The sequence below is a fragment of the Entelurus aequoreus genome, linkage group LG08 (genome assembly GCF_033978785.1).
Source record: "Entelurus aequoreus isolate RoL-2023_Sb linkage group LG08, RoL_Eaeq_v1.1, whole genome shotgun sequence".
Taxonomy (NCBI): domain Eukaryota; kingdom Metazoa; phylum Chordata; class Actinopteri; order Syngnathiformes; family Syngnathidae; genus Entelurus; species Entelurus aequoreus.
The window spans coordinates 29,090,562-29,105,376 of record NC_084738.1 but is presented as its reverse complement, the minus strand read 5'-3'; the positions used below and the strand labels follow the sequence as shown (position 1 = coordinate 29,105,376).

Below are 14,815 nucleotides of genomic sequence, written 5' to 3'. Positions count from 1 at the left end.
GCAAGATAAGCCCTTCAACAAGGATGAACGAGCCACTATAAGCCCAATTTGTTGGAAAGCGATGGCAACAAAAAAAATCCAAACAAAACAGGTTTTCCAACTGGGAAAAAAACACTGAGATGTTCAATATTTTTTAAAGTGACATTTTTGCTAACAGATATTGAAAGTCAATTTTATTTGATTCCTAATTGAATCGTTACCCCCAAGAATCGAATCTAATCGTGGGGTGCCCAAAGACGGATATTTACAAAATCTTTCTGCATAAATAACTAATTTTACAATGTATATATCTGTGGCTTATAGTCCGGTACAGCTAATATATGGATAAAAAATATACATATATATATATTTAGCGGGTGCGAATTGTAAAATACGGTATTAACTGACATATTTTGGACATTATACTGCTATTAAAGTATCAAGTTGATTGGAAAAATTTAATCTTTTGAATATTTACCTGATTTGGTCATCAAAAATGCTGTGCGTTATAGAGCCGATGTGACCACCTGGACATAGAATATATTTTTGGCTCATAACATTTTAGAGAGATTGAGATCATACAAAAGGTTGGAAACCTATAATGTTATTAATATTCAGTCAAAATAAAACTAAGTCACCACCAAAATGTTTTATGTGTTCCCCTATTTAGCCTTATTTCTGTCCAGGAGCGTGTAGGATTGCTACTTTGATACGTGGACTGAGTGTGACAAATGCAAGTTGGCAAAGATGTTGCAAACCAATAATTCACACAAACCTCCTGTGTAATAGGTTTTAGGACCTTCATGGACACAATGACAGCCGAGGTCCTCAGATAGACATTTGCACTTCCAGACACACGTATTGGGGAATAAAAACACATATATATATATATATATGCAATACACAGTGGACACGCATGCTTATCTCAGCATTTAGTTTGGTTTCCAGCCATGAAAGTGCAGCCCCTTTGAAGGTTGTGAGCTTGACCACAGCTTTTGGCAATGGCGGCCTCAAACCCACCCAACCAAAGCATCCAGGTCAGAACCAAATTACGTTTGGGGGGAGCAAGGGGAGGACAGAATAAAAAGGAGGAAGGATGGAACAGCGGCATGGCCATTCTGCTGGAGGTGGTGAAGGACCAAGGGAACCTGAGGCTGTAACTGTCCCCCATGATGTGTGTGTATGTGTGTGTACTGCAAATAACTGTAAAAAACCTGAAGAAAAATGAGCATCTATAACTATAACTCCCATTTACAACCACCTGCTTTGTACGGCAGGAGATACACCTTTTATAGATCATTGTTTCATAGAGGTACATGGAAATGTTCACAACTCATGATCTCTTTAACAATATTACGAGCCACGGTGTGATACATCATCTTGACTTCTGTGGCATTACATTACATTATACAAATGCAAGCCAACATTACCTTATATAAATGCAAGCCAGGATTACTTTAATGTCATTAATTTATTGCATACGGTGAAAAAAGTCTCCTTTAACCCTTAACTCTAAAGCTGCAGCAGCGCCAACATATGACCTTGAGTCTAAAGACTGTTTGAGTACATAAACATTAAAGGGGGACTTCAGTGTACTTGACTGGATACATAGTGGTTCATTATCTAGGAATGCATGGGGATAGAAGACCTTAATGTACTCCCATTGTTTATGATAATGTATACTACATTCCATCAAATATCTCTCAATTAATCCTCAAAGTCATCAACTTGGAAAAGAAAGGATGACTTATTTCTTGTTGGGGATAAAAAAAATTAGGGTAATGTGATGATCTCAGTTCAACAGAGACAAAGTGTCTATGTAAGATGTGTTGCTAACCAAAGAAGCAGCACCTGCCAGATTACGTATATTTTCACACTTCAATTAAGATGCACACTTTAATCAGATGCAGATTGGATGTTGTGGACATATTCCCAGCAATTAGCATTACGGTTGCCTTGATGTTTGCTCCATACTGTTCTGCGCCTCCATTTTTATGTTCCATGTAGCTACTGCCTGCCGAGGTTCTTGCAATTTTTGCATTTTCTATAAAATATTATGTGGTTTTTATATGTTGTATTTATCTCCATTTTACTAGAAATACATACACACATACATATGAAAAAATATACTTATGAAGGATATACGTAACATATACAGTACATGGTGCACCATAAAAAAATCTTCAACAAAACCTAGCCGCTTATAACAGCAGCTCAGATGAAAGTGTTGTTCATAACAGTTTGAAAAGATACATTTTCTTGGCAAGTTACAACTCCAGAAAAGGAGTTAACAATTAACTAATTTCAGGACTGTAAACCCATGCTTTATGCAATGATGGGGCAAATTTATGGATTCTTTTCAGGTTCACAAGCTTCACATGCCACCAATAAATTCAGTGTGATTACATCAGACCAATGAAATTGCCAAATGGGTCATGGTTGACCAATGAAATTGTTCACAAGAAATCAAACCCACTCACACAATCCTACAGTCAGCCATTTAGTGCATTATGGACTCACCCTCATCATGGAAAAGACACAATGAAATGCACATGACAGCCCCAAAGCCGAATGGCGTTCGACGCGGCCATCAAAAAAGGAAACAGCCACCACACAAAATGGAAATCCACCAAGAATAACGAACCCCGAAAGGCCGACCGAGAACGGCAAAGACAGCGCTAAATGACTTTTCTGTATGCTACTGTATGCTGTGTTACAGGCACTGACTTTTGTTAAATTTATGAATGAACACAAGCGCCTGTGTAAACATTTCATGTATTAATGTGTACACCTGCGGCTTATAGACTTGTGCGTGGCTCAGTAGGTAGAACGGCCGTGCAAGTAATTTGAAGGTTCCAAGCTCGATTCCAGCTTCCGCCATCTTAGTCACTGCCGTTGTGTCCTTGGGCAAAACACTTCACCCACCTGCTCCCAGTGCCGCCCACACTGGTTTAAATGTAGCTTAAAAGGTGTAGATCATGTAAAGCGCTTTGAGTTTCTGGAGTAAAAGTGCTATACAAATAATAGTCACTTGACTTCACATAAGTACAAAATAAAATGTGTCCAAATATGAAGTGGGTGTGGCTTAGGTGCACTCTATAGCCCGGAAATGATTGTATTCGAGTAAGAGCTCACCTTGTTCCCAATGGCTTTCTTTGGTGGGAAGTTGAACGTGTCCACCTGTGGAAACTGGGACCTCAGGCGGTTGTGAAGCTCCCTAAACTCGGTGTAGCGTCTGTACACGTTCCACTCGTTATCCAGGATGCGGATATAAACCTATGAAATACACAAACATAGGATAAAAATAAAAGAAACGTCATTCTTGATATAAACCTATGTATAATACTTTCTTTTTTCCTGTGATAATAATCTTGTCATTAAGCTTTCATAAATCCTCACAACAGGAGAAAAAAATAATACCTTAGTCTCATCCTGGTGAATGTGTATTTTCACTAACATAATGCCATACAGAGACAGACTCTGTCTGTAGATGTGACAGCGCTGCCACCATTTTCATGCACCATTAGCTACTTTATTCACACTCACAAAAGAGAGAGCGAGCAACGAGAAGATGAGCCTATCAGCTCGCCAAAAAAAGAAAAGACAGAAAAGATGGGTTGTTGTTTTTTTATATAAAAGGCAGAAAGTGCTGAACTGCTTTTTGCTATTTCATTTCACAAGGCCAAACATCGGCAAAGTTCTAGCTATATATTATATACAGAATGTATCGTGACCAATATTAGCCCCAAACTTATAATAACTGCTGCTGTATTGTTGTGTTTAAGGGGAACGTTGGCAGTCTAACGTCGACATGAGCAGTTGTCAACATAACCACCAATACTATGTTGACGTTTTACTTCTTAAAACATAAATGGTCACATTTTGTTCGAAGCTACGGTAGAATCCAGGTTATCACTGCCATGCTTTTATTTTGAAGCATACGTTTTGCTGACCAGGAAGTTATTGTGTGCATGTTGTAATTAAAACTGTGTAACTACACACAGGGTATGTTGCTGTCATGTGAGAGCAGAAGTATAAGTTTGATGTACCCTTTGGTATTGGAATGGCTACCTTTTACATTTGAACCGATTCAGTACCAATATACGGTACCAGGAAACCAATACCGGTACTAAGCATTATAAATTTTTGGTACTTCTGCGTGTGTTCATGTGTTGATAAATGTTAATTAGTTTAATAATTAAAATGAAAAAAAAATGTTTAACATGCTACTCAGTCCTTACATTTCTGAGTCTCATTCTAGCATCATTTCAATTCAAGACGTTAGATGGCAGTAGTGTATAGCCTGCAAGGGGTGTTGCCTAGTCAGGGAGTATTCCTTGTCGCTAAGATTAATATAGTCTTTTGTTGCGCCCTAAAAAGTGTTTATATTGTAAGTAGTGTATTAATTGTATATTTGGGGACGGTGTGGCTCTGATGGGAGAGCAGTCGTGCCAGCAGCTTGAGGGTTCCCGATTCGTATCAAGCTTCCGCCATCCTAGCCACAGCCCTGTTGTGTCATTGAGTTAAGACACTTCTCCACCTTTCTCCTGATGTGTCATAGTTAGCACCTTACATGGCAGCTTCTGCCATCAATGTGTGAATGTGTGTGTGAATGGAATGTATAATGTAAAACGCTTTGGGCATCGTTTCAGGTAAAGTAAAGCGCTATAAAAAATACACGTGCTGTTTGATTGTAATGTGCATCTTAGTTTTAGTTTTCATTACCAAATTTGAGGGAAATCGCCTTGTAATGCTAATCAGGAGCATGTCCACGGCAAATCCAATGTAAATTAGCACTTGCACACAAACTTGCTTTGTTGACATTGAAATTTGAGCCAGCCGAGTTTGCAATGGGAGGTGACGTCATGTACAAAAATAATGTCAAAATATCTACTGATATTACTTTAATCGATATCCAGCAGTACCGATAAAATTATGTCGGTGCCTATAAAAGTACCAAATTCAGTAGCCATCCCTAGTTTGTAACTCTGGTTTATTGCGTACAATAATGGAATTCTATTCTATTCTATCCACACATGAAGTACTGGAACAATAAATGTAAGGACAACTAAGAAGTCGAACGCCAGAGAAGAAAATACTTTTGGTCTTTGGAGGTAGAGTAAAAGGAAGTTCCTTTCCTGTTTTCCCTCCTTTTAGAGGTATGAGTTGTTTCATTTCACACTGCTTGGCGATAATCAAATTTCAAATAGAAATTATTCATTTGGATCTCAAATTTTACAGTATGTTGAGAAAAGCCGTCAACCATGTAAGCCGACCTCGGCTTAAGCGGGCACTTTTTTAGTAATACTAGGAACACAGTGGATAATGAACAAAAACAGGTTTGACTTAAATGGGTTACACTGTATTAGCATTTTTGTTGTTAATTGTTGTTAATTCTGGGTCAATTTAAACAAATGGCTTCCTGAAATTATGTGTTTTTTTAATTTATTATAGTTATTATAATCCCTTAGAGCAGGGGTCGGTAACCCAAAATGTGGAAAGAGCCATATTGGACCAAAAATACAAAAACAAATCTGTCTGGAGCCGCAAAAAATTAAAAGCCATATTACATACAGATAGTGTGTCATGAGATATAAATTTAATTAAGATGACTTAAAGCAGGGGTCTCAAACACGCGGCCCGTGGGCCAATTGCGGCCCGCGAGACGTTATTTTCTCTTGAAACTGTCACCGCATCATCTTTTTCTCCATACTAACAGCGTGGGCAGACACATGTTGTATGAGGTTTCTGCAGACACACACAAGTTATTGCAAGACATACTTGAGGAACAGCCATACATGTCACACTGAGGGTGGTCATATTTTATTTTATTTATTTTTTAACACTGTTACAAATATGTGCCACACTGTGAACCCACACCAAACAAGAATGACAAACACATTTCGGGAGAACATCCGCACCTAAACACAACATAAACACAACAGGACAAATACCCAGAATCCTTTGCAGCACTAACTCTTCCTGGCTACAAAAACACCCCCGCTACCCCCAACCCCGCCTCCTCCCAACCCCGCCCACCTCAACCCCCCCACACACACCTTAACCCCCCCCCCATCTCCCGAATTCGGAGGTCTCAAGGTTGGCAAGTATGCATTGATGTCACTTGTGATGCAAGCAGAGAAACATTTTGCCGCTGTTCCACGACAGCCGCACACGCTCTTCCTCCCTCCTTCCCGCCCTGCCTCCCTCGCTAGCCCGCCTGCTCGCTCCCGCCCCTGTTGTAAACAGTCCGGCGGGGAAGACGAGCAGTCCGGTAGCTTCCAAAGCACTCCGCCGAAGGACCGAGCGACAATACAAAAGTGTGGTGCACTGGACCCCAGCGCTGATACTCCGACAGAGAGTCGCTGGGCGAATCAGACGTGTAACACGTTAGTCGTGATGTTAGCCCGTTCGGGGCTAATTGTGCTACCGTAACTGTAAACTCACCCAGTTTCTGAATCCAGTGGCTCCCAGGTAAATTGAGTTTGAGACCCCTGACTTAAAGGAAGCTAAATTACCTCAAATATAGCTACAAATAAGGCATAATGATGCAATATGTACATATAGCTAGCCTAAATAGCATGTTAGCATTGATTAGCTTGCAGTCATGCAGTGACTATATATGTCTGATTAGCACTCCACACAAGTCAATAACATCAACAAAACTCACCTTTGTGCATTCATGCACAACGTTAAAAGTTTGGTGGACAAAATGAGACATAAATAGAAGTGGCATAAAACACGTCCTAAAAAGTCGGAGAAAGTTATACATGTAAACAAACTAAGGTGAGTTCAAGGACCGCCAAAATTAGTAGGACAAAACGGCGCTCGCCAAATACTCGAATCAGTGAAGCATGTTTAATATAAATAGTGTGCTTTATAACAATTAGGAAGGTTTGTGTCATGTTTGTCCTCCTACAGTAACCATATTAAAACAAAAAATATATTTTTTTCCCCTCATCTTTTTCCATTTTTCATACATTTTTTAAAAAGCTCCAGAGAGCCACTAGGGCGGCGCTAAAGAGCCGCATGCGGCTCTAGAGCTGCGGGTAGCCGACCCCTGCCTTAGAGGGAAATTCAAACCTCACACATGCACTCCGAACAAGACTCCCTGGTTCTGAATCACTAAGATCCAAACACCACGCGGTAAACAGCTTGTGCAATTTGTAAAGTAAAATATACCATTAGTGGGCGTGTGGCATGCGATCTACTAAGACTGTGTGTGCAATTGAAAAGTGGTGCAGAATGCCTTATTTAAATGAGCATTTTGCGTGTACTATAGAGGGCATCACCACAGAGACACTCATTTACTGCACATTCATGTTATCATGCCCCACCTGTGGCATTTTGCTACGTTTTCAAGCATGCAGGAGACATGTTGTACATTTTATGGGCATTTGAAAAGCAGTCGTGCAGTGTATCTGCATCTTTTTACTGCTGAAGTTGCGCTCATTGGATATAGGCGGCACATTACAGTGGCTCAAAATGAAAAAAGAAAATGCACACTTAAAAAAGTTTAAAAAGTATACATATATTTTTTTTTAACAATATGTATTCTATGTGAAACAATCAAATGTAAATATTAAATAACACCAAAACGCATAAATTGAATTTGTTTTTATAAGTCCTTAAATCATTGAGTAGCTATAAAATTGTAAAATGATGTTGCTAAATAGACGATATGTTTAATATTTTAAATTTCTGCCTGTCCAAAATGTTGAGACACACACTTAGGACGGATTATTCTTGTCTGTCCAGCGTCTGTCTGTGCAGTGTGAGCACTGATCCTGCAGCCGTGTGTGCAACTGGCAGTTTGCACGTCCTTCTGACACGTGCTAAATAAAACCCAAAATAGTGCTCGCAAAACGGTGATGAGTGTTGATGTATCACATTGCGCGTGCTAAATAATTATACTTGCATCTTCTACTCCTGGTATTGTGGGCGTGGTGATGATCAGCATATATTTTGCATATTAATGAAGGATTGCACGCTTTATTCTGCTCACCAAACAGACACAATCCACTTTGCACACATTTAGTAGATGACCTTTGCTTGTGCAGGTTTGCATGTTTTTCAGTACACGCAAACCTTTACTAAATCAGGCCATAAGTCTTTAAAGACTCACTGCTGCCTCCTTTATGCCAATAAATGTGTAAGTGTTGTTTTCAAGTCACGTCTGCATGGTAGAACAAAGGCGTTCATGCAGCCACTAGAGCATACTGTTTTGACGGCAGCGCTGATGCTGATGTAATAACACAGCAAGAGTCCCCTTTGACCCTGTTTTACATGTCAATCGTGCGCCCAAACAACACACCTGTTTTATGTGTGTCACCCCCTAGCAGCCCGCAATGGGCCAAAGATATTGGAAGATGTTTATCATCGACTAGGGGAAGGCTTAAGGCTCACATGCAATCAAACGTGTATTTGCTGGGTGCTTCTAAGGCAGTTTGCATTTATTACTATAATTCCTAAGGGGATGATTTTAAACCAAACATGCATGAGACATGATTTTTTTACTCCCAGGCTCCCTCGATTGTTGTGAAGTCTAATTTCCACTTGAAGCGACACAGATACGGTGAGAGGCTACAAAAGAGCTTGACTGTATTAGCTTAAAGGCCTACTGAAACCCACTACTACCGACCACGCAGTCTGATAGTTTATACATCAATGATGAAATCTTAACATTGCAACACATGCCAATACGGCCGGGTTAGATTAGTAAAGTGCAATTTTAAATTTCCCGCGAAATATTCTGCTGAAAACGTCTCGGTATGATGACGTTTGCGCGTGACGTCACGGATTGTGCGGACATATTGGGACACCATTGTGGCCAGCTATTAAGTCGTCTGTTTTCATAGCAAAATTCCACAGTATTCTGGACATCTGTGTTGGTGAATCTTTTGCAATTTGTTTAATGAACAATGAAGACAGCAAAGAAGAAAGCTGTAGGTGGAATCGGTGTATTAGTGGCTGGTTGCAGCAACACAACCAGGACTTTGAGTTGGATAGCAGACGCGCTACTGTGAGTACAGCTTTGGCTTCCAAACATTTAATAGCTTGCCCGTACGTGCGTGCCGCTATGTGCATGTCACGTACGTAACTTTGGGGAAATATATGTGCTGTACAAACTTTACGGAGGTGAACGGTACTTTGGGCTGTGGGATTGAGTGTGTTGTGCGGGTGTTTGAGTTGTATTGGTTGGTTGTATGGACGGGAGGGGGGAGGTGTTTGTTATGCGGATTAATTTGTGGCATATTAAATATAAGCCTGGTTGTGTTGTGGCTAATAGAGTATATATATATGTCTTGTGTTTATTTACTATTTTAGTCATTCCCAGCTGAATATCAGGTCCCACCTGCCTCTCACAGCATCTTCCCTATCTGAATCGCTTCCACTGCCCTCTAGTCCTTCACTCTCACTTTCCTCATCCACGAATCTTTCATCCTCGCTCAAATTAATGGGGTAGTCGTCGCTTTCTCGGTCCGAATCGCTCACGCTGCTGGCGTCCATGATTGAAAACAATGTGCAGATGTGAGGCGCTCTACAACCTGTGACGTCACGCTACTTCCGGTACAGGCAAGGCTTTTTTTATCAGCGACCAAAAGTTGCGAACTTTATCGTCGATGTTCTCTACTAAATCATTTCAGCAAAAATATGGCAATATCGTGAAATGATCAAGTATGACACATAGAATGGACCTGCTATCCCCGTTTAAATAAGAACATTTTATTTCAGTAGGCCTTTAACAAGTCTTCATCATGAAACAAGCGCTGCATAAAATATAATGTTACGTACGGATGGGCATAATAAACAATACATGTTTTTAAAAGCAACTAAAAAAACACTTGGAGAGCTTCGGCCCTGTCATGTGGAACTTTTCTTATTTCCTGTGTTGTCTTTTATTTTGGTATTTCCTGTTCCGGTTGTGCACCTCAGACAGTGCCTTTAGTGCTTGGTGCACAGCTGGGACTTATTGGCAATTTGGGTTATTTAGTGCAGCTTGTTGACGGATCATTGTCTGTTTGTTGCATACGCCGCTACTTACTTGTTAGTGCTTCTGCTGAAATAACGTCAGTTTTGTGTTACTATTGTAACTAAGCTTGCTATTTTGTGCATTTGTACTTCAATGCATCACGGACGTTTGCTGCCTATCTAACATTTTTCATGCCACTGCATTCGGTGTGCATTGTCTGAGCATCTTTTGTATTTTCTGCTACTTTGCATGTTCTATATGTTACCACTATTACGCATCTCCTTTTGTTATTAAAGACTTTATTCATATCACCTGCCACTATGTTATTGCATCCTGTGGTCAACGCCACCAACACAAAGACCAAAATGTAACACACAAGGCCCTATCTCTTGTGGAATTAAATTAATGGATTAAACCCTCTTTTAAGTCAGCCACTCTTTTTGTCTCTGTGGGTGGAGGCGGAGCTGCAGGCATACTCAAAGAAGTTGAACCTTGTAACGTAAACAAAGAATGTCATTAAGTTCTGGATCATTCCCAAAATTAAAGCACTTGTACCTTATCTGATTTCCAACCGTTCCTAAAAGTTTAATCAAAATCCACCCATAACTTTTTGAGTTTTATTGCTAAGTAACTAACTGATAGGGGTGCTTGAAAATTCACATCCAAATCGTAATTAATTTTTATTTTGATTCTGAATCAAATCAAGATATTCAAGAATACATTTTTTTAGGCCATCTGCGCGGTTACTCGCTGCGTGTACACGTTATACACCAGCAGCCAAGAGGAGCTGTTGTAAAAAGGTTTTATTATAATTTATTTACCAAATAATATATTGTGAGAATCGGTTTGAATCAAGCATCGTGTTGAATCGTGAATTAATGTAAGATTCATAACCCAACTAACTGACAGAGTGACAAAGCCAAACAAATACATACTGTAACCTTGTGGCGGGGGTATAAGGAAAAATAGAGCACATTGCTTGGTGTTGTCACAATGAGAAGCTGAGTTAATATCCACACCAATGTGGCAGAATTGCACTTGTGTTCTGTAATAGCAGTCGAATTATCATTGTGGGATGTAATTTAACAGTAACATGTTAAACACGATACAATAGGCACGTCATTTCGCAATGCATTTGGGGGGCTGTGTAGCCATTGCTGCTGGACGTAGGCTTTGTTTACATGGCTGTACTCAACCAGAAGTATTGTGAGAGAGAGCAACAAACTGGATTAAAATGGATCGTACGAAAGAAAAAAATCAAGGGACTGTACCGAAACAAACTGGGCCAGGCTCTCCACCTTAAAAAATAAGTAAAATTGGTGGAATTGATCCATATGAGCACGTCCAATAGACGAGATGTGGGCAAGCTGCTGAACATGTCCTGTATCTTGGTTGTCAGTTTTTTTTTTACAGGCCAAACATTTCGGAATGCAAAGTCGTCAAAGGCTCACGGACAAGCCGACTTGGGGTGTTTGAAAAACATCTGAATTTTACATAAGAAAGAGAAGACTGTTGTCATTTCAGAGGTAAGTCAACAGTACTTGCCCCTGTGTGGTTTCTCCTGGAGAAATTTGTTTCAAACCAAATATATTTCAAGTCTGAAATACACTGTGCTTTAATGTGGGGAATATTTATAATCTTCTTAGTTATTGATCTATGAATATGGGTATTGCTTTTTTTCCCAAATACTGTACGCAGCTAGCTTAGCTTAGCTAATACGCTGCTAAATGCTACTTGTGCAACAGAATAAAACAGGTCTATAAATGTTTTCATCCAGGTCATTGTAATCTCAGGGCATTCAATTGATCGCAACTGGACCAAAACAGTCCAGTTGCGACCGATTGAATGTCCTGAGAGAATAAAACAGGCTCTGATTTAAACTTACCAGTGTGAAAATGCCATGAACACACCAACATGTACCAACTGATGGTACATGTTTGATTGTCTTACTGCTGTTATGCAGTTTATTTATCGTCTCTGTATTAGCTCACTAACCCGACTTTCTTGGCTTATCTTCTGCGCTGGAAATGAGACAAATGTCCCAAAATCTTTTTTTTTCCTGAAGCGATCAAGACAACCATTGTTGCAGTTAATGTCACACTTTCGAGGCCTACGAAATTCAGGCTTTTGTATACACGCAACAATTTATATGTATAAATGTTTGCGGCAGAAGGGCAACTTTATCCAATGACTATTTCCAGTATGTAACACAGTTGTTTCGTTGTACTGACCGACTGGGAAACACTTAATGTACAGTAGTTGCACAAACAGAACATAATCAATTACATGCATTACTCTCTAACACTGCACTAATTTGAGGTCAATGTAAGTTGACTGTGCATAATCCCGTGTATGCAGGGCTGCACATTGCAACTATACAACTAACAGTTCCACTGGGATGTAAAGAACATTTGTATTAAAGGCCTACTGAAACCCACTACTACCAACCACGCAGTCTGATAGTTTATACATCAATAATGAAATCTTAACATTGCAACACATGCCAATACGGCCGGGTTAGATTAGTAAAGTGCAATTTTAAATTTCCCGCGAAATATTCTGCCGAAAACGTCTCGGTATGATGACGTTTGCGCGTGACGTCACGGATTGTGCGGACATATTGGGACACCATTGTGGCCAGCTATTAAGTCGTCTGTTTTCATAGCAAAATTCCACAGTATTCTGGACATCTGTGTTGGTGAATCTTTTGCAATTTGTTTAATGAACAATGGAGACTGCAAAGAAGAACGTTGTAGGTGGGATCGATCGGTGTCTTAGCGGCTAAGTACAATACTGTAATATCTGTGATATTTGCATTAGTGTACTGTGTCTTTAAGGGTTTGGGGAACGCGCATGCGCGAGTGAGTTGGCGGAGAACTTGAGTGTGTGTGAGCGTGACTTTTGGCTAACAGCAGCTCGTGTATGTGTGTGCGTTACTTTTTGAACTACAACCAGTTACCGCTTGTTAATAAAGCGATTGAGCAATTAGTTTAATGGACAATGGAGACTGCAAATAAGAAAGTTGTAGGTGCGATCGGTGGAGCGGCGGACTACAGCAACACCAACACCAGGAGGTTGTGTTGTGTTTTGAGCAGGATAGCAGACGCACTACGGTGAGTCTAGCTTTGGATTCCAAACATTTGATCGCTTGCCGGTACGTGCGTGTCGATATGTGCATGTGACGTACGTAACTTTGGGGAAATATATGTTTCTTGCCGACTCTGATGGCGGCCGGGGTGTCGTCAAAAGCGTACAACGCCCGCCGCCGCATCTAAGTTAGCTACGCAGCTAGGTTAGCTTCTGTTTTTTTTAGCTTCGCCAAGCGGAATATTATTAATCGTGTATTTACATGTTCATGGTTTAATAGTATTATTGATCTTCTGTCTATCCATCCAGTCAGGGTTTTTTTTAATTTAGTTTCTATCTGCATTTGAGACTGCTATGCTATCGCGTTGGCTACGCAGCCAGGTTAGCTTCTGTTTTTTTAGCTTCGCCAAGCTGAATATTATTAATCGTGTATTTACATGTTCATGGTTTAATAGTATTATTGATCTTCTGTCTATCCATCCAGTCAGGTTTTTTTTAAATTTAGTTTCTATCTGCATTTGAGACTGCTGCTATCACAATGGCTACGTAGCTAGGTTAGCTTTTATTTTTTTAGCTTCGCAAAGCTGAATTATTAATCGTGTATTTACATGTTCAGTCACTGTGAATGTCCATTTCGCGTTCTCGACTCTCATTTTCAAGAGGATATAGTATCTGAGATGGTTTAAAATACAAATCTGTGATACACAATAGAAAAAGGAGAGAGTGTGGAATCCAATGAGCCAGCTTGTACCTAAGTTACGGTCAGAGCGAAAAAAGATACGTCCATCACTGCCTCTCAAGTCCTTCACTGTAACGTTCCTCATCTACGAATCTTTCATCCTCGCTCAAATTAATGGGGTAATCGTCACTTTCTCGGTCCGAATCTCTCTCGCTCCATTGTAAACAACGGGGAATTGTGAGCAGCACTACCGCTTGTGACGTCACGCTACTTCCGGTACAGGCAAGGCTTTTTTTTATCAGCGAGCAAAAGTTGCGAACTTTATCGTCGATTTTCTCTACTAAATCCTTTCAGCAAAAATATGGCAATATCGCGAAATGATCAAGTATGAGACATAGAATGGATCTGCTATTCCCGTTTAAATTTAAAAAAATCATTTCAGTAGGCATTTAAGTGGAGCAGAACTCAAACAGTCTGAAACCCTTTCAGCCATGAGCGTTGTCTCAGTTAGGTACAGTATTCAAGAATTTAGACCGATTTGATTTTATGATTTCACCTCAGTACACCATCACATTAAATTTGAAATAAAACCATATTTTTTTTAAACAATACATTGAACATTCTTCAATGGCATCTCCAGACTCCATTTACGTTGAGATCAATCAAACCAACTGTGTAAATATAACAGCTGTCTGTGTAATAACATGGTAGGATACTAACTGTGTGGCGAACTGCCAGTTTTGTACAGCGCAAAAATCTGAAGCGCTACATAAGTATGAGTACTATCTGTGTTCATGCTGTCATTTTTTTTTTGACTGGCATGGGAAAAAGTACATAATAGCTTCATTTCTTGTTTTGAGGCGACTGTTGCTTTTCTCACTGATCTTTTTGTCAGCATGCATGATCCTCCACAAAGAAAATCAAAAAGTGAAAATGACAAATGTGACATTTTGGACAGTCATTAAAAGGCGCCTGAGAGCGGCAGTTTTGTTAGCTGTCTTAAATGTCTTGTTGCAACAGCATCAGGCTTGCAGACACACCGGTCTAGACAATGTTAAGAAATGGCAAGAAGGGTTGAGATTGTAATGCTGACATGT

General features: G+C 40.0%; 1 protein-coding gene across 1 annotated transcript in view; it reads right to left on the bottom strand.

Moving 5' to 3' along the window:
• Window positions 1-14,815, bottom strand: part of snx29 (sorting nexin 29) — a 344,206-nt gene that overhangs the window by 54,997 nt on the left and 274,394 nt on the right. Inside the window, exon 19 of the mRNA XM_062056216.1 lies at window positions 3,115-3,255. Within this exon, the coding sequence (XP_061912200.1) occupies window positions 3,115-3,255 (141 nt within the window). The remainder of the gene's footprint in view (window positions 1-3,114; window positions 3,256-14,815) is intronic.